The sequence below is a fragment of the Pongo pygmaeus genome, chromosome 7, assembly GCF_028885625.2.
Source record: "Pongo pygmaeus isolate AG05252 chromosome 7, NHGRI_mPonPyg2-v2.0_pri, whole genome shotgun sequence".
Lineage (NCBI taxonomy): Eukaryota > Metazoa > Chordata > Mammalia > Primates > Hominidae > Pongo > Pongo pygmaeus.
Window position 1 is genome coordinate 82,163,633 of NC_072380.2, and position 24,727 is coordinate 82,188,359.

Genomic DNA, 24,727 nt, shown 5'->3' on the forward strand with positions numbered 1-24,727 from the left:
AGGACATCCTGAGGGCTCATTAGGAGCACCATCAATATCAGGGATGCCGCTTTACTTTTAGCCTAGTTATTTTTTCAGGGTTTTAAATGTCCCTCTTTATACATTTTTTTTTTTTACTCTAATGAGTGAAAGGATGATACAGTTATCAGATATAGACTCAGGTAGGGAAAAGAAATATAAGCAGAGAAACTACCTCAGGAGATCTCTAAATTCTATCTGTAGCTCCAGAAACAGTTCTGTATTTCCAACAATAAAATAACAAAACTGTGTTCCACTGGTATCCATTATTCCCAGTAAGTACACCATACTGCCTGCAGTCCTCATTCTAATGGTGACTCCTAATTAATAGTTGAAGTGACTGGGAGGATAAATTAAATAAAGCAATGGTTCTTCAATTTTATGGATGTGATGTTAAACCTCAGAAATCAAATGATTTGTCCAACATTATACAATGAGGAAATGGTGGACAAACACAAGTTTGCCTGACTCCAAAATCTACATTCTCTATGCTACACCTTATGCTGCATCTAAAAATGTTCAGCCAGAATAAGTATATTAGCGTAGAATTTTAATCTCATTCTACATTCTACGTGGTGGTTTGTCTTCTACTTTGACTGTCCTAGTCTATTTTTTTTTTTTTTTTTGAGACAAAGTTTCACTCTTGTCGCTCAGGCTGGAGTGCAATGGCGTGATCTCGGGTCACCACAACCTACATCTCCTGGATTCAAGTGATTCTCCTGCCTCAGCCTCCTGAGTAGCTGAGATTACAGGCATGGGCCACCACACCCAGCTAATTTTGTATTTTTAGTAGAGACGGGGTTTCTCTATGTTGGTCAGGCTGGTGGCGAACTCCCAACCTCAGGTGATCTGCTCACCTCGGCCTCCCAAAGTGCTGGGATTACAGACATGAGCCACCACGCCTGGCCGTCTATAGCTTTTATTATTATTTTAAACTGGTTCAAATTAGCTTTATAAATAGATTACATACATTTTATTTAAAACATTTTTAAATATATTTTTAAAACAGAGTCTTATAGTGTTGCCCAAACTGGTCTCAAACTCCTAGGCTCAAGTGATCCTCCTGCCTCGGCCTCCCAAAGTGCTGGGGTGACAAGCATAAGCCACTGCGCCTGACCGATAATATACATTTAAAAAAATAAACATAAAAGAGCTTCAGGATATTACTATAGAAAGATGTTATGTTATGAATGACTGTATTTCCCAAACTAAAAGTTGAAATATGTAACCCTATCAATATGACCAAAACTTTGAGCAAACAGGTATTAAATGAAATGGTCCCCAAAATCTTCTAGTTAGTATAGGATATATTATCTGTTATACAGTATTATTATTTGATTGTTCAATTACTGGCATGCATTTGAATGACTGTTAGAAAAGAGCAAAAAATAATAATAATAATAATAACCCTACCACCCTTTGCTGCTATTCTAGTTCAAAGAATGAAGTTGTTAATTTGAATTATTCAATGAGTGAAAAAACTGGGATCACACCAGTTTCTGATGACTTGTTTTACTATTCGATTTAAAAATAATGTTTAAACCCATAACAGTAAGAAAATGTTTTGAGTAATACATTTTGAACCAGCAGTTAAGGAAAGGCTGCCTAATTACACAATGAGCCCCCATCTCTTAGAAAGACCATTGTTCTGTCTTAATTAACATGAAGTAAAACAGTCCTAAAACAACAGGGCACATTCCCATTAGGATACATTACTCAGACTTCAGCAAGGCAGCAAATAGTTCCCTAGAGTAGAATCTGTCACTGCTTTTCCACCTGCATTATATTTCTCTCTCAAAGGAATGGGCTAGAGCTAGGAGCCTCCCTCTGGAAGGGGCATCTGTTCCATATTGAATTTGCTCCATTTGTGGCCATGGGTGGAGGGTGCAGCAGATCCCCAGGCGGTCAGCAGAAACATGGCTGGGATGGGACAGATCCTCAGCAGCTGTGGCTGCCTTCAATGCACTTTTATCCTGCTCATTCTGGTCTCAAATCTTCCACATGGGTATTTCAGTCTGTTGTTGCTTAACTTAATATAGGGAAGAATAGGATGGGTAGTCTCCAGAAAAATGCTGTTTTCTTTTTTTTTATTATTTTTTATTTTTTTGAGATGGAGTCTCTCTCTGTCACCCAGGCTGGAGTACAGTGGCACCATCTCGGCTTACCGCAACCTCTGCCTCCCGGGTTTAAGCAATTCTCCTGCCTCAGACTCCCGAGTAGCTGGGATTACAGGCATGCACCATAATGCCCAGTTAATTTTTGTATTTTTAGTAGAGATGGGGTTTTGCCATGTTAGCCAGGCTGGTCTCGAACCCCTAACCTCAGGTGATCCACCTGCTTCAGCCTCCCAAAGTGCTGGGATTACAGGCATGAGCCACTGCACCTGGCCCAGAAAAAATGCTATATTCTTAACAGGATCCATAAACTGGGCATAGAGGCTAGTTAGGAGGCTGGGCTCTGGAGCTGGGCAGACCTGGCTTTGCCTCTTAGAGGCAAATCAGCTTGCCCCACTTCTTTCATCTCTCTCAGTCTCAATTTCCTCATCTGTAAAGTGGTAAACTCAGTGGTATCATCTCACAGGGTTAATGCTCAATAGTTGTTGGCTATTATGATCCACGTATGAGATGAGTCTGATGTCTCCGTGCACGTAAGAGAAACCCATTCCCCGAACACTTGCATCAGCCATAGGATACCATGCAGGGCACATTTTTCTTTTCAGTGGGCCTCTGTGTGTTTGTGTGTGCTCTGCACCCTGTATTAGCAAGAACCAGCTAATTAGAAAAACTCCCCAAAATATCCTGTCTATTTCATACTGTCTATTCATCAATAATGAAATCAGGTTTAAACCTAGAGCAGTATCAGTATTTTTTTTTTAGCCTTTCTTCATTTGGTTATCATATTTCTTCCCCAATTGCTTAACATCACAGATAGTGGGACAAATAACTTCTGTGCCCTTCAGGTAACTTTGGAGCTAAACACATTAACTGGCATTTGTCATGTGGTGGGGGAGGGGTGGGAACAAAGTGTTTAAAATTAATCAAAATAAAGATGGAATATTAATTCACGGCCGAGGATAGTTACAATACTAATGAAGCTCTGACTCGAATGGGTTCTTATTTATTTATATTTATTTATTTGAGACAGGGTCTCGATCTGTCACCCAGGCTGTGCACCATCATGGCTCACTGCAGCCTCAACCTCCCAGGCTCAACTGATCCTTCCGCCTCAGTGTCCTAAGTAACTGGGACTACAGGCATGTGCCACAATACCTGGCTAGTTTTTTTTTTTTTTTTTTTTTTTTTTTGGAGAGATAGGGTTTCAGCATGTTGCCCAAGCTCGTCTGGAATTCCTGGGCTGAACCAATCTGCCCACTTTAGCCTCCCAAAGTGCTGGGATGACAGCCATGAGCCACTGTGCCCAGCCAAATTTTTACTTTTATTTAATTTATTTATATATATTTTAGAAGTGAGAATCTTGCTGTTTCCAGGCTAGAGTGCACTGACTATTCACAGGTGTGATCATAGAGCACTACAGCCTCAAACTCCTGAGCTCAAGAGATCCTTCTGCCTTGGCCTCCCAAGCAACTGGGACTACAGGTGTGTGCCACCAAGCCTGGCTTTAAATTAATATTTATTTATTTAGTGGGGTTTTTGTTTGTTTTTGTTTCTGCCAAGTGCACAGTATGATAAGTGAATTTTTAGAGGATTTGTTCTAGGCCTGACGCAGTGGCTCACACCTATAATCCCAGCACTTTGGAAGGCCGAGGCGAGAGGATCCAGTTGAGCCCAGGAGTTTGAGACCAGCCTGGGTAACATGTTGAGACCTGCCTCTCTGTCTCTTTATATGTATATATAAGAATCTTTTCTATAAAGAAATATAACACGTGATGACCGCATAGTATAATGGGGGCCCAAGGCAAATAGTAGAGAAAAAGCTACCTTTTTCTCGGATCTTTGCAACCTCCGCCTCTGGGTTCAAGCAATTCCCCTCCCAAGTAGCTGGTATTACAGGCATGCGCCACCACATCAGGCTAATTTTTGTATTTTTAGTAGAGACGGGGTTTCATCATGTTGGCCAGGCTGGTCTTGAACTCCTGACCTCAGCTGATCCACCCATCTGGGCCTCCCAAAGTGTTGGGATAACAGGCGTGAGCCACCACACACAGCCAACTGCAGGGACTTCTATAACCCATAAAAGGAAATAGAGAGAATCTGAATCCCTTGTTTTTACATTGTCTCCACACTCTGAGGGCTAGTCGTTTTTTTTTTTTTTTTGAGACAGGATCTGGTTCTGTCACCCAGGCTGAAAAGCAGTGGGGCGATCTCAGCTCACAGAAACCTCCGTCTCCTGTACTCAAACCATCCTCCCACCTCAACCTCCTGAGTAGCTGGGACCACAGGCATGTGCCACCACCCCCGGCTGATTTTTGTATTTTTTTGGTAGAGACAGGGTTTCACCATGTTGCCCAGGCTGGTCTCGAACTTCCGGACTTGAGTGATCCACCCGCCTCCACCTCCCAAAGTGCTGGGATTGCAGGCGTGAGTCATTGTGCCTGGCAGGGCTAGTAGTCTTCATGAAACTTCATGTGGGAGTAGAATGTTTCTTGATCTGAGAAGATTTTCCCACAGATGCTGCATGAGCAGCCATCACCCTCTTTGTGTGAACGCCGGACATGGCTGTCATGGGCAGCATGGGATGCAAAAGATTTACCACAGTACTTGCATTTGAAGGGCTTCTCCCCAGAGTGCTGCCTGATGTGTGTGCGGAGTATGCTGGAGGCAGTGAACCTCTGCAGAGAACAGAAATACAGAACACAAGAAAAAGTCAACTTCCATGAGCTGGACAACCAATTAAACTAAGGGGTTAATTTCACTGTTGCTCATCCTTATGGACGAATCTTGGGTTTTAAGGCCATAGAGCACTCCTGGTCATCATCAGTAGCCTTAATCTGAAAGGACTTCACTGAAGTGTCCTTCTGGTTAGTTTTGAGAAGCACTGGATGTTAGAACAGTGGTTCTTCAATGGCTAGATTATCTGGAGGTCCAGTTTTTAAAAAAGCAGATTGCAGGCTAGGCGCAGTGGTTCATGGCTGTAATCTCAGCACTTTGGGGGGCCAAGGCGGGTGGATCACCTGAGGTCAGGAGTTCGAGACCAGCCTGGCCAACATGGTGAAACCCCATCTCTACTAAAAATACAAAAATTAGTCAGGCATGGTATCGTGCACCTTTAATCCCAGCTTCTCGGGAGGCTAAGATGGGAGAATTTCTTGAACCCAGGAGGTGGAGGTTGCGGTAAGCCATTATTGTGCCACTGTACTCCAGCCTGGGTGACAGAGTGAGACTCTGTCTCAAAAAAAAGAAAAAAAAAAAAAAAGCAGACTGCCAGCCTGGGCAACGTAGCAAGACCTCACCTCTACAAAAAGCAGAAAAATTACCTAGGCATGGTGGCATGTACCTGTGGTCCCAGCTATTTGGAAAGCTGAGGTGGGAGGATAATTTGAGCCAGAAGGTCAAGGCTATGGGGAGTTATGATGGCACCACTGCACTCCAGCCTGGGTAACAGAGCAAGACCCTCTCTTTAAAAAAAAAAAAAAAAAAAAAGCAGATCGCCAACCATACCCAAGAGAGTATGACCCAATAAATCTGACATGAGACCCAGGAGCCTGCATTTAAACAAGCAATTCTGATGCATGTGGGTCCTAGGATCATACTTCAAGACAAACCTCATTACAGAAAGAGAAGCTAATATCGACCAGAAGCTAATATCGGCCAGTGTCTTTGCATAAGTCAGTGCCTTACTGGTTTTCCTCTTCTTCTTCTTTTTAATTTAAACTTTTTGAGATGGTTTGTAGGTTTGTTTTATTTGATTGTTTGTTTGTTTGTTTTGAGACAGAATCTTACTCCATCACCCAGGTTGGAATGCAGTGGTGCAATCTTGGCTCACTGCAACCTCCACCTCCCAGGTTCAAGCGATTCTAGTGCCTCAGCCTCCCAAGTAGCTGGAATTACAGGTGCACCACGATGCCCAGCTAATTTTTCTATTTTTAGTAGAAATGGTGTTTCTCCATGTTGGCCAGGCTGGTTTCAAACTCCTAACCTCAGGGTGATCCACCCACCTTGGCCTCCCAAAGTGCTGGGATTACAGGTGTGAGCCACCACGCCCAGCTCAGTGGTGTTTTTCTATGCCCATTATTTTCATTCTATTGACACGCACTTTGGAGTTATTAGTTGCTCTAATCTGGTAGACTCAATGTTTTATCCCTTTTGAGAGGCTTAGAAGTAGCTGTAGGACAGCCTCTACTCCTTTTATGGCTTTACTGTAAAAAGTGTAAATGACTCAGTGACTGAAACATAATCTATACCAGTGCTTTCCAACAGGACTTGCTGCAATAATGGGAATATTCTGTACCCACGCTGTCCATCTTGGGAATCAATGGCCACATGGAGCCATTGAGCGCTTAAAATGTGGCTAATGCAACCTAGGGAACTGAATTTTTCAACTTTGCTTCGTCTCTACTAATTGAAATAGCCACATATGATTAACTGCTAACTGCACATTGGGCAGCACAGAGCTATCTTGGTGTAATATGTCTAAACCGTGGTCAACCTATTGTTTCTATTATAGCAACCTCTAACCACATGATTCATCTGTTTTTACAACTCTGTATTCTGTGTAACATAGACTAGATGCCACTTCTGCAATGCTCCTATAGAAACTTACATCAGTAGCATCCTTCACAGATTAAAGTAGTAATAATAGCAGTTAACATTCCAGTAGTACTTTTATGTTGTGCCAGGCACTGTTACAAGAGTTTTATATACTTTACTGATGTTATCCAACAACTTGACTATTCTCCCGAGTTTATCAATGTGGAAACTAACAGGAGTTCATGGGCTTGCTCAGGGTGGCACAGCTAGGTAAGCACCAGAGGTAGGACTTGAAACTTGGCCATGTTTGTGTTCTTAAATCCTATGAAATACTGATTTTTTTTTTTTTTTTTTGAGATGGAGTTTCACTCTGCCACTCAGGCTGGAGTGCAGTGGCACAATCTTGACTCACTGCAACTTCCACCTCTGGGTTCAAGTTATTCTCCTGCCTCAGCCTCCCAAGTAGCTGGGATTACAGGCACACACCACCATGCCCAGCTAATTTTTGTATTTTTAGTAGAGATGGGGTTTCACCATGTTGGCCAGGATGGTCTCGAACTCCCTATCTGAAGACACCTGCCCACCTCAGCCTCCCAAAGTGCTGGGATTACAGGCTTGAGCCACTGCGCTTCCCCACCCACTCCTTTTTTTTTGAGACAGTGTTTCACTCTGTCACCCAGGCTGGAGTGTGCAGTGGTGCAATCTCAGCTCACTGCAACCTCCACTTCCTGGACTCAAGCAATTCTCCAGCCTCAGCCTCCCAAGTAGCTGGGACTACAGGCATGAGCCACCAATGCATGGAAAATTTGATTATAGGCGTGAACCACCGCACTCGGCTGGTGCTTTTAAATACTATGTAATAGGTCATCAGGTCCCCATAAATTTGGAATGTATTTTATTACATGTACCCTAAATGCCAGCTTGGCAATAGGAGGTTGGTTATATTTGACCATCTTTAGCAAACTTGAACATATTTAGGGGGTGGAAATGAGGACTGGGCTGATATTTGACTAACATTTACCAAGAACTCATTAAGCCAGGCTTTGTTTCAAGTTCTTATCCATAGACACTCAAGCAGAGCTCAGGACACATCCCTTAGTAAGAGGTTCCATTTACCTTTGTACAATACACACACTGGTATGGTCTGTCTCCAGAGTGGACTCGCATGTGTTTGTTTAGGCTGGAAGACTGAGAGAAACATTTCCCACATGTAGAACACTAAGGTGAAAAAGAAAAATATAGTTGAAATCATACCTTCCTCTAACAAGTCCGTTTCAACCTTGCGTTTACCTGGGATTAGAGAAGAACTCTTTTTCAATGTTTTTTTTTTTTTTTTTGAGACAGGATCTCAATTTGTTACCCAGACTGGACTGCAGTGGCACAATCATGGTTCACTGCAGCCTGGAACTCCCAGGCTCAAGCGATCCTCCCACCTCAGCCTCCTGAGTAACTGGGACTACAGGTGCACGCCACTAAGCCAGCTAACTTAAAAAAAATTTTTTTGTAGAGATGAGGTCTCACTATGTTGCCCAGCCTTGTCTTGAACTCCAACAGATCCTCCTGCCTTGGCCTCCCAAAGTGCTAGGATTGTTGCCTTGAGCCACGGCACCTGACCTGAGAGAACTCTTGCTTCAGATGTGGAATGTGGGAACTGAACAGGTTTGTGGTATATGGCAGAGGCCTGAATTTGTCCTGCTCTCTCAACAGGTAGCTGTGTGACTACAGCACATCGGTTAAATCTGGAATCTTAGTTTTCCGATCTTGCTCAGGGGCAAAATACCTGCTCTGCCTTCCTCACAGAGCTATGAGTAAACTACAAGTACTGTGCAATTAACTCAACAATTATCTATGACTTACAGAGTACCTACTTTGTGCTCCACACTGCTAGAAACCAGGAGCTAGAAATCAAGGAGGGGTGACGATGAACACGTAAGTCAACATGGCAATGCACAGTAGCAGATGATCTGAGATGTGTTGAACTTGCATGAAGAGGTTAATATTTTGTTCACACGCTGTGAATAATTAATATTGTTTCTCCAAAGTCTTGACCCTAGCAACTCCTCTTGAAACTGTCTCAGGAATTCCACACCAGGTGAAGTAAAGTACTAGAGAGGTGCAAGCACCGAGAGGTTGCCAGGGATAAAGCAGAAGGCCTTTGGTTTTGACATCACTTTCAAGGAAATTACACTTACTAAAGAGAAAAAACAATTTTTCTCTGAGAAAGGTTTCTGTGCTTTCACATCCTCTTTCCAGGCATGCTTATAGGGCAGAGGAGAGAGCAGCTCTTTGTATTTATTTATTTATTTATCTTTATTCATTTTTGAGGCAAAGCCTCGCTCTGTTGCCCAGGCTGGAGTGCAGTAGCACAATCTCGGCCTACCGCAACCTCTGCCTCCTGGGTTTAAGCAATTCTGGCGTCTCAGCCTCCCGAGTGGCTGGGACCACAGGTGCACACCACATGCCCACCTCTACAAAAAATATAAAAAATTAGCTGAGCATGGTGGCGTGCACTTACAGCCTCAGCTCAGCTACTTGGGAGGCTGAGGTTGGGGGATTGTTTGAGCGTAGGAGGTGGAGGTTGCAGTGAGCTGAGATCATGCCATTGTACTCCAGCCTCGGCAACAGAGCGAGACCCTGTCTCAAAAAAAAAAAAAAAAAAAGATTGTTCCTCCACTCTACTGTAAGAGCAGCTCATCTGTTGAAGGGTAAACCATCATCTCACTATCACCAGCTTCCTCATCAGTCCTGTCATCTACTGACCTCCTGGTTGACAGTCCTCCAATTTCTTTTTTTTTTTTTTTTTTTTTGAGATGGAGTCTCGCTCTGTCACCCAGGCTGGAGTGCAGTGGCGCGATCTCGGCTCACTGCAACCTCCGCCTCCCAGGTTCACGCCATTCTCCTGCCTCAGCCTCCCAAGTAGCTGGGACTACAGGTGCCCACCACCACGCCTGGCTAATTTTTTGTATTTTTAGTAGAGATGGGGTTTCACTGTGTTAGCCATGATGGTCTCGATCTCCTGACCTCGTGATCCGCCCATCTTGGCCTCCCAAAGTGCTGGGATTACAGGCGTCAGCCACCGCTCCCAGCCTCCAATTTCAAAGAGAGCAAGCATTCTATACATCTTCTGTAATTTGGTTTTTGCTTGATAAGACAATTTTTTTTTTTTTTTTTGAGATGGAGTCTCGCTCTTGCCACCCAGGCTGGAGTGCAATGACACAGTCTCGGCTCACTGCAACCTCCGCCTCTGGGGTTGAAGCAATTCTCCTGCCTCAGCCTCTAGAGTAGCTGGGGCTACAGGTGCCTGCCCCCACACCCGGCTAATGCTTTTATATTTTTAATAGAGACGGGGTTTCACCATGTTGGCCAGGCTGGTCTCGAACTCCTGACCTCAGGTGATCTGCCCACCTCGGCCTCCCAAAGTACTGAGATTATAGGCGTGAGCCACTGCGCCCGGCCTGTAAGCCATAATTTATATAATCAATTTTGTATTGATGAACATGCAGTCTCAAACTTTTCACTATCAGAATACTGGATAGTTTTCACTTTTGCCAGTCTAATAAGTGAGAAATACCTTCACCGTCCTGATAATTTTAAATCCTTTTAGAATTACACAAATACATGATAATTGTAAATGTATTCAAATTTTATAGGAGTATATAATATAGTGATTAAACATGACTTTTCCAGAAGCTTTGGAAGGAAGGGAGAAATTAGGACAATTTTATGATGATTTTACTCTCAATTTTCAAAACAGGAAAATGGGCTCAAGGTTGTAGCTGCCTGAGGTAGTTCCGACAAGGCCAACAGTCAAGCAAGAATACATCTGTGCCCAAGCCTCATCCCCCTTTTAATTAAGCCCAGGGGTATATTGTACTTTTTTGCAGCAAGCCTAGCAGAGCATCCAGGTATTTGGAACGGCTCCCTAATGTCATTACTGATTTTCTCTCTTACAAAATCCTCGGCCCACCATAGAGGCCTTCCACTCTTTGGAAGGACCATGCCTTCGCTTCCTCCTCGCCTATACCTGTCAACACACCTGCACAGATTTGGAACAAGGCACAGTTCCCCAGCAGCACCTGCCAGGCTCTTTCCTGCCTGGAACGGCTCGACTCTTTTTCCCTGCCCAACAAACCTTGCCACCAGTACAAATCAGACACCCCATTTGTCCTTCTATACTGGGCTCAAGGCCACCTCTGTGCATCTTTCATAATCCACGTGTCCAGGTGGCCGTGGACACTCCTTCCTCCATGTTCCTCCCTCTGCTGGTACATGCATCCTAACACATGTGCATCGCTGTGCCTATTCACACCTGCCTGTTCCATAATACTATCCTCTCCTCCTTCAGAGAGGGTGTCTGTCAGGCACCACAGCCCTGCAGCTAGCACCTACAAGGCAACTCCTCATGTTCAGGAGCTTGGGAAGGGAGAGAGAACGTGATGGCGGGTCATGTGTCCTCCTAATACTCACCTTGTGAGGCCGGTGCTTCTCATGAACATGAAGAATGTGGATTCGAAGCCGGTCCCGCTTCTCAAAGGATCGTTTGCAGAGAGAACAGGGAAATTTCCTATCACCCTTGTCCACACAGGGGGTGTACTTGAGGTGCTTATCTCTGTAATATTTGTAGGTAAATACCTTCCCACATCTTTCACATCTGTAGCCTTCTGCAGACTCTGTCAAACACAGCAAACACAATGTCTCTTCAGTTACTTCCCTCCCTAGTTCCCTCAAGAGGATATTTATTTATTTATTTATTTTTAGCCAAGAATTCTTGTGGCTACTTCAAGAGGAATTTTCTTTTTTTTTTTTTGAGACAGAATCTTGCTCTATTGCCCAGTCTGTAGTGCAGTGGCACGATCTTGTCTCACTGCAACCTCTGCCTCCCAGGTTCAAGCGATTCTCCTGCCTCAGCCTCTCAAGTAGCTGGGATTACAGGTGCCCGCCACCACGCCTGGCTAATTTTTGTATTTTTAGTAGAAACAGGGTTTCATCATGTTGGCCAGGCTGGTCTAGAACTCCTGACCTCAGGTGATCCACCCCTCTTGGCCTCCCAAAGTGCTAGGATTACATGCGTGAGCCACTGTGCCTGGCCAAGAGAATTTTCTTTTCTTTTTTTTTTTTTTGAGATGGAGTCTTGCTTTGTCACCCAGGCTGGAGTGCAGTGGTGCGATCTCGGCTCACTGCAACCTCCACCTCCCGGGTTCAAGTGATTCTCCTGCCTCAGCCTCCCAAGTAGCTGGGACTACAGGCACACACCACCACGCCCAGCAAATTTTTGTATTTTTAGTAGAGGTGGGGTTTCACCATGTTGGCCAGGACAGTCTTGATCTCTTGACCTCATGATCCACCTGCCTCGGCCTCCCAAAGTGCTGGGATCACAGGCGTGAGCCACCATGCCCGGCCGCCAAGAGAATTTTTAAAAACCTTTTTATTACAGAAAAATGTAAACATACCAAAGTGAAAATTATAGTGTAATAAACCCTCATGTGCCAAACACCAAGCTTTGACCAACTCGTAACTAATTTTGTTTTCATTTATGTCACCGCTCCCCATAGTAGATTATTTTAATACTAATTCATCCTTTGACTCAAAAGTATCTAACCGTAATCTTTAGAAGATGACATATTTTTAAAAAGCATAATTGTGACCAGACAAAGTGGCTCACGCCTATAATCCCAGCACTTTGGGAAGCTGAGGCGGGTGGATCACCTGAGGTCAGGGGTTCAAAACCAGCCTGGCCAACATGGTGAAATCCCGTCTCTACTAAAAATACAAAATTAGCCAGGCGTGGTGGTGCATGCCTGTAATCCCAGCTACTTGGGAGGCTGAGGCAGGAGAATCACTTGAACCTGGGAGGTGCAGGTTGCAGTGAGCCAAGATTGCACCACTGCACTCCAGCCTGGGCAACAAGAGCGAAACTCCATCTCAAAAAAAAAAAAAAAAAAAAAAAAAAAGCATAAGCATAATTATGCCAGGTGCAGTGGCTCACGCCTATAATCCCAACACTTTGGGAAGTTGAAGTGGACAGATCGCTTGAGCCCAGGAGTTTTGAGACCAGCCTGGGCAACATAGTAAGACCCCATCTCTACAAAAAAATCATAAAAATTATCTGGGCATGACAGCACATGCCTTTAGTCCCGGAGGCTGAGATGGGAGGATCACCTGAGCCTGGGTAAGTTAGTTGAGGCTGCAATGAGCAGTGACTGAGCCACTGCACTCCAGCCTGGGCAACAGAGCAACAATTTGTCTCAAAAAAAAAAAAACAAACAAAACCATAACCATAATGTCATTGTCACATTGTCATACCTAAACAATTAACTCTTATTCTTTTATAGAAACATATATGTACTTATATACACACATATATATTTGTTTAATTACTTTCTGGTCAGTCCATTCAAATTAGGATTCAAACAAAGTCTACGTGTTGTATATGGTTGCTATGTCTCTTAAATATCTTAACCTATAGGCTCTCTTTCCCTTTTGTTCCTTGATATGTACTGTTGAAGAGACCCACCAGCCCCATTTAAGGGCAGTGCAACCCTGCAGCTCTTGAACACATTCCTGCCTGGCACTTGTTACAAGGTTAGTACACTGAGGCACTGAGGCCGACCTATTTCTCTTTGTGCCTTTAAGATCAGCCTGAGTTACAAGCTCAGAGCAGTCACCAGGACACCCGCAGCTGACTTCTCAGGCTTCACAGTGCTGTTCTGTTCTACACAATTCAAGGTACCTTCTTAGTTTATACTTCATTACTCAAAACTTGTGGCAGATTCCAGAGCTAGAATCTTTATGTACACAGTAAGGGTGAAAGCATCTTGACTTCCCTAATGCACAGAGTTACTGTGGTGACTAATTTAATTCTAACACTTACTGACTCTTACCAATGTGAGTGATACTATCACTGAATGGCAGGCAAGACTGAGAGAGGTAAATCTGTTTTTATCAATGGAGGAGGGAGGAGGAGAGAAGTTAGAGAGGGTGCAGCTAGACTCTAGCAAAGCAGGTCCCACGTCCAGGGGTGTCTATGTATTGGGGGAAGGCAAGAGAACAGGGGCCACCTACAAAAGCATCCCTGCAGAGGACACTCTGGATTCCAGAGGATAAAGTGGCTTTGACTATGAATGCACCACAGAGATCTCATTGTTTGACCCCAGGGAGGAAGAGCAGCCAAGAGCGAGTCTATGCAAGAGTCTGCAGATAGAAATCTTCTCAGCATCAGGACAGCAGGAAAGCTGTCCATCAGGGGCTTTGTTAGTTGACAACTACATCCCAGGCACGTTTAACAGGTGGCTAAGGAAATAAACTATTCATGAAGTAAATAACCAGGAAGGCAACTGCCCACCCCAAGCTGATCCATCGCCCTGCTCTGTCTATCACTTTCATTGAGGTGCTAATACTCTCAGAATCCCCGTGCTGGGACACTTTTTTGGCACAGAGGTAGAATTTTTATTGTCAGAAATACCTGGTCTTCCTGCTTCTTGGGGTGGGAAGGGAAGAGAGGGTCAGCAATTTTACAAACCTAAGCACTACAGCACACCAAAATTCAGAATAAAGAACAACCGCTTAGGCAGAAATGAAACCTAATTTCATCTTGTTCCCTATCCTTCCTAATTTTATCTTGTTCCCTATCCTCCCTCCCCCTAGCTCTTCACACCTCCACACCCCAAAACACACACACAAATTCCCTCTCTCCCTCACAAGAGGGGAATGCTTGCATATTCAAATAACCCGCCCACATAGAGTCTAGACCCTTCCCTCACCACTCAAGACCTTAAAAAGGAAGGCTCCCACCTACCACCAATCGTCGCCAAAAAGCCTTTGGGGAAAAAAACTCATTTGAGAATGCAATGGAATTTTAATTTTTCTTTCCTTTTTATCACATCCAAACCATTCACATTAACAGATTAACAAATTAACATTCATTTATAATTATTCCCAACAAATTAAGTTGTTTACAAGTTTCCCTCCATTGTCCAAAATATATGTCCTCATAATAATGCTGTAAGCATCAGGTATCACTTGGTTCAGAACTGGAACACAAGTATCTTATCTACATGCTGGGTATCCCCCGCATTTAACCACCATAAGCCCTCATTCTGTTGCTTGCTCTGATTGCCTCTGATATCTGCATACTATTCCAATGTTAATAAGATACAGGTTGAGTATCCTTTTTCTGAAATGCTTGGGACCAGAAGTGTTTTGGATTTCAGGTTTTTTTCAAACTTTGGAATATTTCATATACATAATGAGGTATCTTGGGGATGGAACCAAAGTCTAAATATAAAGTCTATTTATGTTTTGTTTTATACATACTTTATACACATAGCCTGAAGGTAGTTTTTTTTTTTTTTGAGACGGAGTCTTGCTCGGTCTGCAACCTCTGCCCCCCAGTTTCAAGCGATTATCCTGCCCCAACCTCCTGAGTAGCTGAGATTACAGGCATCCGCCACCATGCCCAGCTAATTTTTTTGCATTTTTAGTAGAGACGGGGTTTCACCATGTTGGTCATGCTGGTCTCAAACTCCTGACCTCAGGTGATCTGCCTGCCTCGGCCTCCCAAAGCGCTGGGATTACAGGCATGAGCCACCGTGCCTGGCCCACCTGAAGGTAATTTTACACAATATTTTAAATAATTTTGTGCATGAAACAAAGTTTGTGTTAAGTACTGGTGTGTGGAAATTCCCACTTTTGGCAATGTGTCAGTGCTCAGTTTCAGATTTTACAGTATTTTGGATTTAGGATTTCTTGATTGGGGCTGCTGAGCCTGTATCATCATTTACTTAATTATTATACTACTGAACATTTAGGTTGTTTGTGATTTTTCACTCACAAGAGTGGTGCCACAGTTAAAAATCTTCATAAGCATAGCTTTTTCCTTTTGGACTATTTCTCAATAGTAAATTTCCAGAAGAGTATTACTGAGACATCAAAGTTACAAACACTGTAATAATTTGATACATATGGTGAAAAAATTTCTCAAAAATGGCCGGCCATGGTGTCTTATGCCTGTAATCCCAGAATTTAGGGAGGCCAAGGTGGGTGGATCACTTGAGGCCAGGAGTTCAAGACCAGCCTGGCCAACATGGCAAAACCCCATCTCTACTAAAAATACAAAAATTAGCTGGGTGTGGTGGTGCATGCCTGTAATCCCAGCTACTCGGGAGGCTGAGGCAGGAGAAATGCCTGAACCCGGGAGGCAGAGGTTGCAGTGAGCCTAGATTACACTATTGCACTCCAGCCTGGGTGACAGAGTGAGACCCTACCTCAAAAAATAATAATGATTTCTCAAAAGGATAATAACCATGTTGTCAGTTACTAAGCAGGTACTTTTCTCAAATCCATTGTTCACTTTTCTTTCTTTCATTTTTTTTTTTGAGATGGAGTCTCACTCTGTCACCCAGGCTGGAGTGCAGTGGCGCGATCTCAGCTCACTGCAACCTCTGCCTCCTGGGTTCAAGCGATTCTCCTGTCTCAGCCTCCTGAGTAGCTGGGATTACAGGCATGCGCCACCACACCCAGCTAATTTTTTGTATTTTTAGTAGAGACAGGGTTTCACCATGTTGGCCAGGCTGGTCATGAACTCCTGACCTCAGGTGACCAACCCACCTTGGTCTCCCAAAGTGTTGGGGTTACAGGTGTGAGCCACCATGCCCAGCCTGTTGACTTTTATTTCAAAAGGAGTTGGTACATTTCAGGAAGCGACCAACAGGTCTTGGTTTGGTGCTAAGTACCAGACAACTTAGAGCTCCACAGATCATACAGAATCCCAACCCTTTTTCCCTCCATTCCTATCTTTACCTACATTCCCACACCCAAACCACCCACCAAAACACTTCTGGTCCCAAGCATTTCAGAAAAAGGATACTCAACCTGTATGCAGATATCAGAGACGATCAGAACAAGCAACAGAATGAAGGCTTATGATGGCTCAGTGGCAGGGGGAACCCAGCATGGAGATAAGATACCTGGGGGAGTAGGAAGATAGTTTACCAAAACAATCCTGACAGCCCCTCATCATTGGGACCATTATTTATCATTAAATAATGACTGCTCATTATTTATCCCCTAATTTCTGGACATTTCCTTGCCTTCTGCTTCACTATTCCCTGAGCCTGATTGCCTTCCCTCTCTCCCTCTGCCTTACACGTGCCTTATTTCATCTCATCCCTAAGCAGCTTTTTCCAGCTTAGTTCTAATGTCTTCCTCTCACTCAGTATGCACTGGGATCCAGAAGCAGGAGATAAAGTGTTTAGGGTTATTTCCTGCCCTGAAGCATCTCAGTCTAGCAGGAAAACAGGCATGCAGATGCAATTCATTTTTTTTTTTTTTTGAAACGGAATCTCGCTCTGTCTCCCAGGCTGGAGTGCAGTGGCGCAATCTCGGCTCACTGCAAGCTCCGCCTCCCGGGTTCACGCCATTCTCTTGTCTCAGCCTCCTGAGTAGCTGGGACTACAGGCGCCCACCACCACGCCCGGCTAATTTTTTTGTTGTTTTTTTTTTTTTTTTTTTTTTTTGTATTTTTAGTAGAGAAGGGGTTTCACCGTGTTAACCAGGATGGCTATGATCTCCTGACCTCGTGATCCGCCCGCCTCGGCCTCCCAAAGTGCTGGAATTACAGGTGTGAGCCACCGCACCCGGCCTTTTTTTTTTTTTCTTTTTTTTTTTGAGTTGGAGTTTCGCTCTTGTTGCCCAGGCTGGAGTGCAATGGCGCGATCTCAGCTCACTGCAACCTCCGCCTCCCAGGTTCAAGTGATTCTCTTGCCTCAGCCTCCCTCAGTAGCTAGGATTACAGACGCCCACGACCATGCTTGGCTAATTTTGGCATTTTTAATAGAGACGGAGTTTCACCATGTTGGCCAGACGGGTCTCAAACTCTCGACTTCGGGTGATTCACCCGCCTCGGCCTCCTAAAGTGCTGGGATTACAGGCGTGTGCCACCACGCCTGGCCCATTTTTTTTTTAAACCTGTTCCTTACACATTTATTACATCATAATAATTTGCCTTCTCTCTCTGGTTTTTTTTTTTTTTTTTGTAGACAGTCTTGCTCTGTTGCCCAGGATGGAGTGCAGTGGTGCTATCTTGGCACACTGCAACCTCTGTCTCCTGGGTTCAAATGATTCTCCTGCCTCAGCCTCCTGAGTAGCTGGAACTACAGGTGCGTGCCACTACGCCGGGCTAATTTTTTTTTTTTTTTTTTGAAACGGAATCTCGCTCTGTCACCCAGGCTGGAGTGCAGTGGCGCGATCTCTGCTCACTGCAAGCTCCGCCTCCCGGGTTCAGGCCATTCTCCTGCCTCAGCCTCCCGAATAGCTGGGACTACAGGCGCCTGCAACCAGGCCCGGCTAATTCTTTGTATTTTTAGTAGAGACGGGGTTTCACCATGTTAGCTAGGATGGTCTCGATCTCCTGACCTCGTGATTTGCCCACCTCGGCCTCTCAAGGTGCTGGGATTACAGGCGTGAGCCACCGCGCCCGGCCCAATTTTTCTGTATTTTTAATAGAGACGGGTTTTCACCGCGTTAGCCAGGATGGTCTCGATCTCCTGACTTGGCGATCCGCCCGTCTTGGCATCCTAAAGTGCTGGGATTACAGGCGTGAGCCACTGTGCCCGGCCTGAGAAGAGGTTTTACCATGTCGGCCAGGCTAATCTTGAAGTCCTGACCTCAAGTGATCCGCCCATCTCGGCCTCCAAAAGTGCTGAGATTACAGGGGTGAGCCACCATATCCGGCCTGCCTTCTCTCTTATTTACATCAATTTACATTTATCTTGTCCCACCTACTAGATTACTAGTTCCTAAACTTTAGTGTACATAGAAATCACTTGGAGAGCTTACTTAACATGCAAATTCCAAAGTCTCACCCCTAGAGTGGGCTGGTGGTTCCCTAGCCCCTTGCTACTGGAATGTGGTCCAGGGACCAGGACCAGCAGCACTCCCTCCAAGTTGATAAAAATACCAAATCCTGGGCCCCTATCCTGAATGAGAACCGGCATCGTGAAGATCCCTGGGTATTCATTCCCACATTAAAGTTTGAGAGTGAGAGTCCAGTTCAGTATTTCTCAAACTTGACTGAGACCCACAGTAGGCAATGTATTTTATACTTGACACCCAGCATACACACATATACCCATGTGAAATAGAAATTTCACAAAACAATCCTTACTCTTAAGGGATTCCCATCAATAATTTGTATTCTACTCTATACTTTTTTTTTTTTAATGTGGGTCTTGACCACTAAATTGATTTCCCACCCCACTAAGACATGCAACTCTGCAACCCACCATTTGAAAAACACTGCTCTAGTGATTTGACTTCAGCTACATTAGCCTGGGCAGAGATGAATCAGAAACTGGCTCACCTATGGTAGAAGTTACATCCATTTAGTACATTTTCTTTTACTCTTGGGGTGGAAGATAGGGAAGAAGAACAAGTCTTTATAAATAAGAGTATATATCTTTATAAATAGGAGTAGCTTCTGCAGCTTTGGGAGATTGAGGATGCTTTCCTTCACCTGGGTAATGCCCCTCTGGTTACAGACACTCTCGGTTAGTCCTCTGCATTAGCCTTTAGGAGGGAGGAGCTGTGCATGGAGGGTTTGTGGAAAAGACCCCAGTCTTTCTACTGGGATGCCCTCATTGGGCAAGGCAAGGGTGTGCACTCACCTTCAGAGGGCCCAGATGGCTGCTTCCCTGGCTCTGTGACCTGAAGGCTCACAGGAATGTCCAGAAATTTCTCATAGCAGTCTCCATACCACACAAGGAGCTCTTGGTTCTGATGGATCTCTTTGCAGCTCTCATAAAATATATGCCCTTGACACTGCACAGCAACTAGGTTCTGCTCCTTGGGGAAGCGGGCACAGTTGACGTAGGACATCCAATTCCCCGTACCTCCTTTTCCATCTATAAAGTGGCTCAAATGACCATCTTCAAAGATCTAAATGAAATAAGACATGAAGTTTGTATTGTACTTTTTTTTTGGTCTAATCTACAAAATAAATTTTTTAATACTTGTAACCTAAATATCACACTTGAGTCCACCAAATACACTTCTATCATTCCGATTTCTATGTCATTACAAGTAGCTTATAAATTTACTTATGCCAACATAGATTTGTTAGTTTAAGGACATCTCTCTAGGTAATGTCACATATTGGGTTTTTTTTTTTTTTCAGAGACAGAGTCTCACTCTGTTGCCCAGGCTGGAGTGCAGTGGCTCAATCACAGCTCACAGTAGCCTTGAATTCCTGGGCTCAAATGATCCTCCCATGTTAGCCGCCTGAGTAGCTGGAACTAAAGGCACGCACCATCACGCCTGGCAAATTTTTTTAAAAAAATTTTTTGTAGAGACAGGGCCTCACTCTTTCCTAGTCTGGCCTCAAACTCCTGGGTTCAAGTGATCCTCCCACCTTGGCCTCATAAAGTGCTAGAATTATAGGTGTAAGCCACTGAGCCTGCCTAATGTGACATATTCTAAAAGATTCTTACTTTTATCACTTTCTTGCTTCCCAAATTCCTATAGTGAGCACGTTAATTTCATAAGCAGAGGTAAGTGAAACAAAAAGGTTTTATTTAATTCCACCACTTAAACACAACTGAATAGTTTTATATTTTACTCCCATTTAGTTTTCACGCATTATTAATGGAGCTATAGATTATTTCTTTCAAGGCCGTGCCTGGTGGCTCACGCCTGTAATCCCAGCACTTTGGGAGGCCAAAGCAGGCGCATCATGAGGTCAGGAGTTCGAGACCAGCCTGGCCAACATGGTGAAACCCCTCTCTACTAAAAATACAAAAATTAGCCAGGCATGGTGGTGCATGCCTGTAATCCCAGCTACTCGGAAGGCTGAGGCAGGAGAATTGCTTGAACCCAGGGTGGAGGTCACAGTGAGCTGAGATCACGCCACTGCACTCCAGCCTGGGTAACAGACAAAGATTCCGTCTCAAGAAAAAAAAAAAAAAAAAACAAAGAAAAATTATTTCTTTCTCTGCTGCTGGCAATTTCACTGTCTCCAACGTTTTGTTATTATAAACAACCCTAGGATTAACATATTCCACATAGCCTCAATTTCAGATTATTTTCCTGTACTATATTCCTAGAAGTAGAAATTCAGGGTCAAGGGACTTTGAACATTTTAAGGTACCTGATACATTCTGACAAATTTTCTCCTGCAGGTAATAAACTGCAGTCCCACTAGCATATCCCTAATATATCATCACTAGATCTTGAAGAGTATCTAGTTGTTTTTTTTTTAATCCTTGACTAATTTTATAGGTGAATAATATTGAATTTTAAAACTTGTTTTTATTCTCTTTAGCATAGTTTCAGCACTCTATAATACCTAAAGTATTTGGTTTTGTCTATAAATATAATACAATGTATTGATTCTTTAAATGTATATTCCATAGCTAATCATCCAGACTAATGAAGGGATGGGTCGCCCCTCCACACCTGTGGGTGTTTCTCGTTAGGTGGAACGAGAGACTTGGAAAAGAAAAAGACACAGAGACAAAGTATAGAGAAAGAAATAAGGGGACCCAGGGGACCAGCATTCAGCATGTGGAGGATCCCCCTGGCTTCTGAGTTACCTTAGTATTTATTGATTATTTGTCAGTGTTTCTCAGAGAGAGGGATGTGTCCTGGTCACAAGACAATAGTGGGGAGTGGGTCAGCAGACAAACACGTTTCAGAGAGCACGGGGTTGGTGGTAAGGTCACAGATTAACAGCATCTCGAGGCAGAAGAATTTTTCTTAGTACAGAACAAAATGGAGTCTCTTATGTCTACTTCTTTCTACACAGACATAATAACAATCTGATCTCTCTTGCTTTTCGCCACAGACTAAAATGACTTAAGGAACCCACAAAACACAGAATTCATGCAGAGGTGCTATCCTCATGGAGCGAACACTGGCCATTCCTTCCTTTTACAGGCAACACAAACCACAGATATCTACCCTGGATGTCCTCTCTCTCTGACAAGGACTCTCCCAAAAGGGCAAAGGCCAAGATTTCCCGCGACTAGTCTCCCGCCCCATTTTCAGCAGCAGAACCACCAGAAACAGATTTACCTCCCACATCACAGAATTGTCTCCGTAGGTCTTCACTTCACTAGCGTTGACCACTTTACCTTGAAAGGGCCCAAACCTGACTCCTTTGGCAATAAAACTACTGCAGAACACACCAAAATGTGGGACTTCACCAAACACCGTCTGCATGAGGCATAGACCTAGGGGAAAGCCGAGGCAGGAAGAGAGAATGAGGAGAGTTGACTCTGCATTAGTTCAGGGAAAGAAATCCATGCAAGGAGTCCTGCCTACCTTCTGGAAGTTGAAGGGAGTCTTTATCCAGAGTTTGAGGAAGAGAATCAGATGCTAGCAAAAGGCAAGTTAAAACAATTTTTCATTAAAAATGTATTATAAAGTGTTTTTATAAGGTGTTTCCCTCCTTAACTCCCTAAAGGTAACCATCATCCCAGTTTGATGTTTATTTGTTGTTTCTATCTTTCCCCTGCTCATTTTACATGGTCTGTTCATATACGATTTCACTGTATACTATTCTATATACAATTTCTCATTTGAGACTCAGAACAGCCTCATGGAAGGTTATGTAATTAACCCCATTAGGCAAATACAAGGAATTTGAGGATCAGAGGTAATGCCTGACTAAGGTCAGCGTAGCTAGCTGAGGTGGGACTCTTAGGTGTGAACTGACGAAGGCTGTCATTGCATGTTAGCATAGAATCTGAACCTACCTGGGAGTTCGCTGCAGGAACCATTTCTCTCTTGGTCCTCAGCTCTCACTAAAACCAATCTTAGTCATGCAGTTAAGCAAGCAGGGCCTCAGGAGTGAGCCTAGACGGCCCTGGCTCTCAGGGAGGTACTTCCCCCTTCCCGCACTCTACAGCCTCAGCTCCACCTGGAAGCTCCTCTTCCCGGACACTCCCGTTCCCGCCTGCATTCCCGTCCAATTCGACTCCCAAATGGTGTGAACTCCCTTTACCAGAGCTGTCTGTGGGGACCAGGAGGCCTGAAATCGCATGGTGTAGGCTGGCTGGGTGCTCCAGGCTGGGAGTGACCCCGTACAGAACGAAGTGCAGGTCCTCCTCCGTGAACTGGAACCGAGCAGGGGACTTCCCTTCTTGGTTGGAGGGTTTGGGACCATTCTCTGACTGCTTGCTGGGTGAGCAAGGTAATAACTGGGAGGTCCTCAGCCCCTCAGGTAACAGAGAAGCATCCGCAGGGGGCGGTGGAATTAAAGTGTCAGGTCCACAACACGGGCCACTCTCGTTGTCGCCACCAATGATTTGGTGGCCCAGATCTTCACTGCTGGCACCCGTGTACTCGTGGCTGCTGCCCAGGAAGGGCGGCACTTCCCTGGGGACGTGGGGAATTGGGTACCACGGTGGCAGCTTGCTGTACCAGGGCAGATCGTAGAGGGGCTCCCTCTGTAGGCCCAGACCCGGGCTCAGCAAGGGAGGCGCCATCCGGAAGGCGAAGGGGGGCATGGCGGGGGCAGCAGATGCTGCGGCCTCCAGCTGCCGGAAAGGTTGGAAGTCTTCCTCCACGGTGGCCAGGCTGTTTCTGTAGTGTCCATAGGCCGGGAAAGGCGTGTAGTACGCGGCCAGATTCTGCGGGCTGCTCTCCGGAGGGTAGCACACCTTGTCCTGAGGCACAGCCTCACTTGGCCGGGGTAGAGCCATCCCGGGACCGCACACTCCGCGGCTCTGCGGAAAAGCGGGCGCCGCTGAGGACACCGCGCGGGAGCTTCCCGGGGTCCGACCCGCGCCCCCGCGCCAGCCTCCTCCACCCGAGCCAGCCCCAGATCCAAGGGAACAGGATAAACGCCCCCAGTCCGATCCCGCCAGCCCTCTCCCACAATTAAGACAAAACGAAAAAACAGCAATAGAAGCAAACACAAAAAAGCCCCAAACGGAAATCTGCCGGGATCCCGCCCGACTCTAAATTCCGGGTTAGTGTTGCCTTCCCCTTCCCTCTCCAAGCACCCCTTCCCCAAGCCCGGCCGCCTTCCCACACCCGCTCTCCGCTTTCGGCCCCCAACCCGGTTCCTGCAAAACCCGTTGAAGTTCCCTTTCCTTCCTCCTTCTTGGTCCTACAAAACTCTTTGGTAGGGTCTGTGGGAGCCGCGGGGCCCTCCCAACCCCGGAGCTGGGCCGGGAGCCGAGGGCAGGCGGTCGGAGGGCAATGGAGCAAGCGACAGCTCCAGGCGCTCCTGGGCCCTCGGCTGCGAGGGAAGAGCCGAGGACCCCGGGTCGCACCTCGCAGATGGAGACGCGCTCCCAGAGCCCCCGGGCAGGTCCAGGGACCCCGCGACCTGCTCCGGCCCAGCGGTCTGACCCCTCGGGTCCTGACGGTCCTGACTGCCCGCAGGGGAGGGGTGCGCCACTTTTGGCTGCCCTAGGATGCGCCGCCTGAACCCCTTTTCCCTCGCGGGCAGCGTCCGCCACATTCCCCGGGTCCCTCGGAAGCTCCAATCATTCTACCAGGACTATTGGGACCTGGGGTCGCCCCTCGGGAGCCGCGTGGACGAGCCCCGGCCAGGTGAGAGCGAAGAGCCTCGGCGACTGCCAGTCCTCCCGCCCCCACGCCGCCGGGAAAGGATGGCGTTTTAATGGACAGGCAGCAAGTTCACCCAGGCTGAAGAATGAAGCCCCTTCAGGGTCGGCGGGTCTGGAGATCAATGAGCCCAATAAGAAAACCAAGCAGGGTCATGACTCAGAAATTAAAGAACACGGGGTCAGGAGAAGAGGTCAGCCACCACACAGGCAGCGGCCCGTCTCCTCCCGATCCTCCAAAGGCGCCCCTCTCCTGGCCTCCTCCCACCTCAGGGATCTCCAACTTGAGATTCAAAGCCCCGGAGAGGGCAGAAAGACCATCCAAAACGAACTGCGCCAGCGAGTGCTGCCGCCCTCCCCAACGGCCCTGGAAGACCACCGCCCGGGGCCCCGGGCGCGCCCTGTCCCGTGCCTACCTCCGACACCACCTCCAAGAGCGCCACCGCGGAGCGGGCGCCTCCTGGACGCTGCGGGGCCACTCGGGCTCGGTAG

The 24,727-nt window shown here is 45.8% G+C and overlaps 1 protein-coding gene across 1 annotated transcript; it reads right to left on the bottom strand.

The window, feature by feature from the left end:
- Positions 1 to 1,232: 1,232 nt before the first annotated feature.
- On the bottom strand, positions 1,233 to 24,727 carry PRDM14 (PR/SET domain 14). The gene is made up of 8 exons (XM_054499259.2): positions 24,652 to 24,727; positions 22,663 to 23,386; positions 21,981 to 22,034; positions 21,732 to 21,889; positions 19,328 to 19,598; positions 11,133 to 11,335; positions 7,782 to 7,883; positions 1,233 to 4,807 (listed from the first exon to the last, which is right to left on the bottom strand). Exons 2-8 carry the CDS (start codon positions 23,360 to 23,362, stop codon positions 4,580 to 4,582), a joined length of 1,716 nt encoding a protein of 571 aa, XP_054355234.2. The 5' UTR covers positions 23,363 to 23,386; positions 24,652 to 24,727; the 3' UTR covers positions 1,233 to 4,579.

Bases quoted from the DNA above. Each gene is read 5' to 3' on its own strand.
- PRDM14 (XM_054499259.2), bottom strand. From the start codon at position 23,362: ATGGCTCTACCCCGGCCAAGTGAGGCTGTGCCTCAGGACAAGGTGTGC. The intron at 22,035-22,662 runs GTAAAGGGAGTT...GCCTTTTGCTAG, and splicing joins GGTCCCCACAGACAGCTCTG to CATCTGATTCTCTTCCTCAA. The intron at 21,890-21,980 runs GTAGGCAGGACT...GCTTTCCCCTAG, and splicing joins CTCCCTTCAACTTCCAGAAG to GTCTATGCCTCATGCAGACG.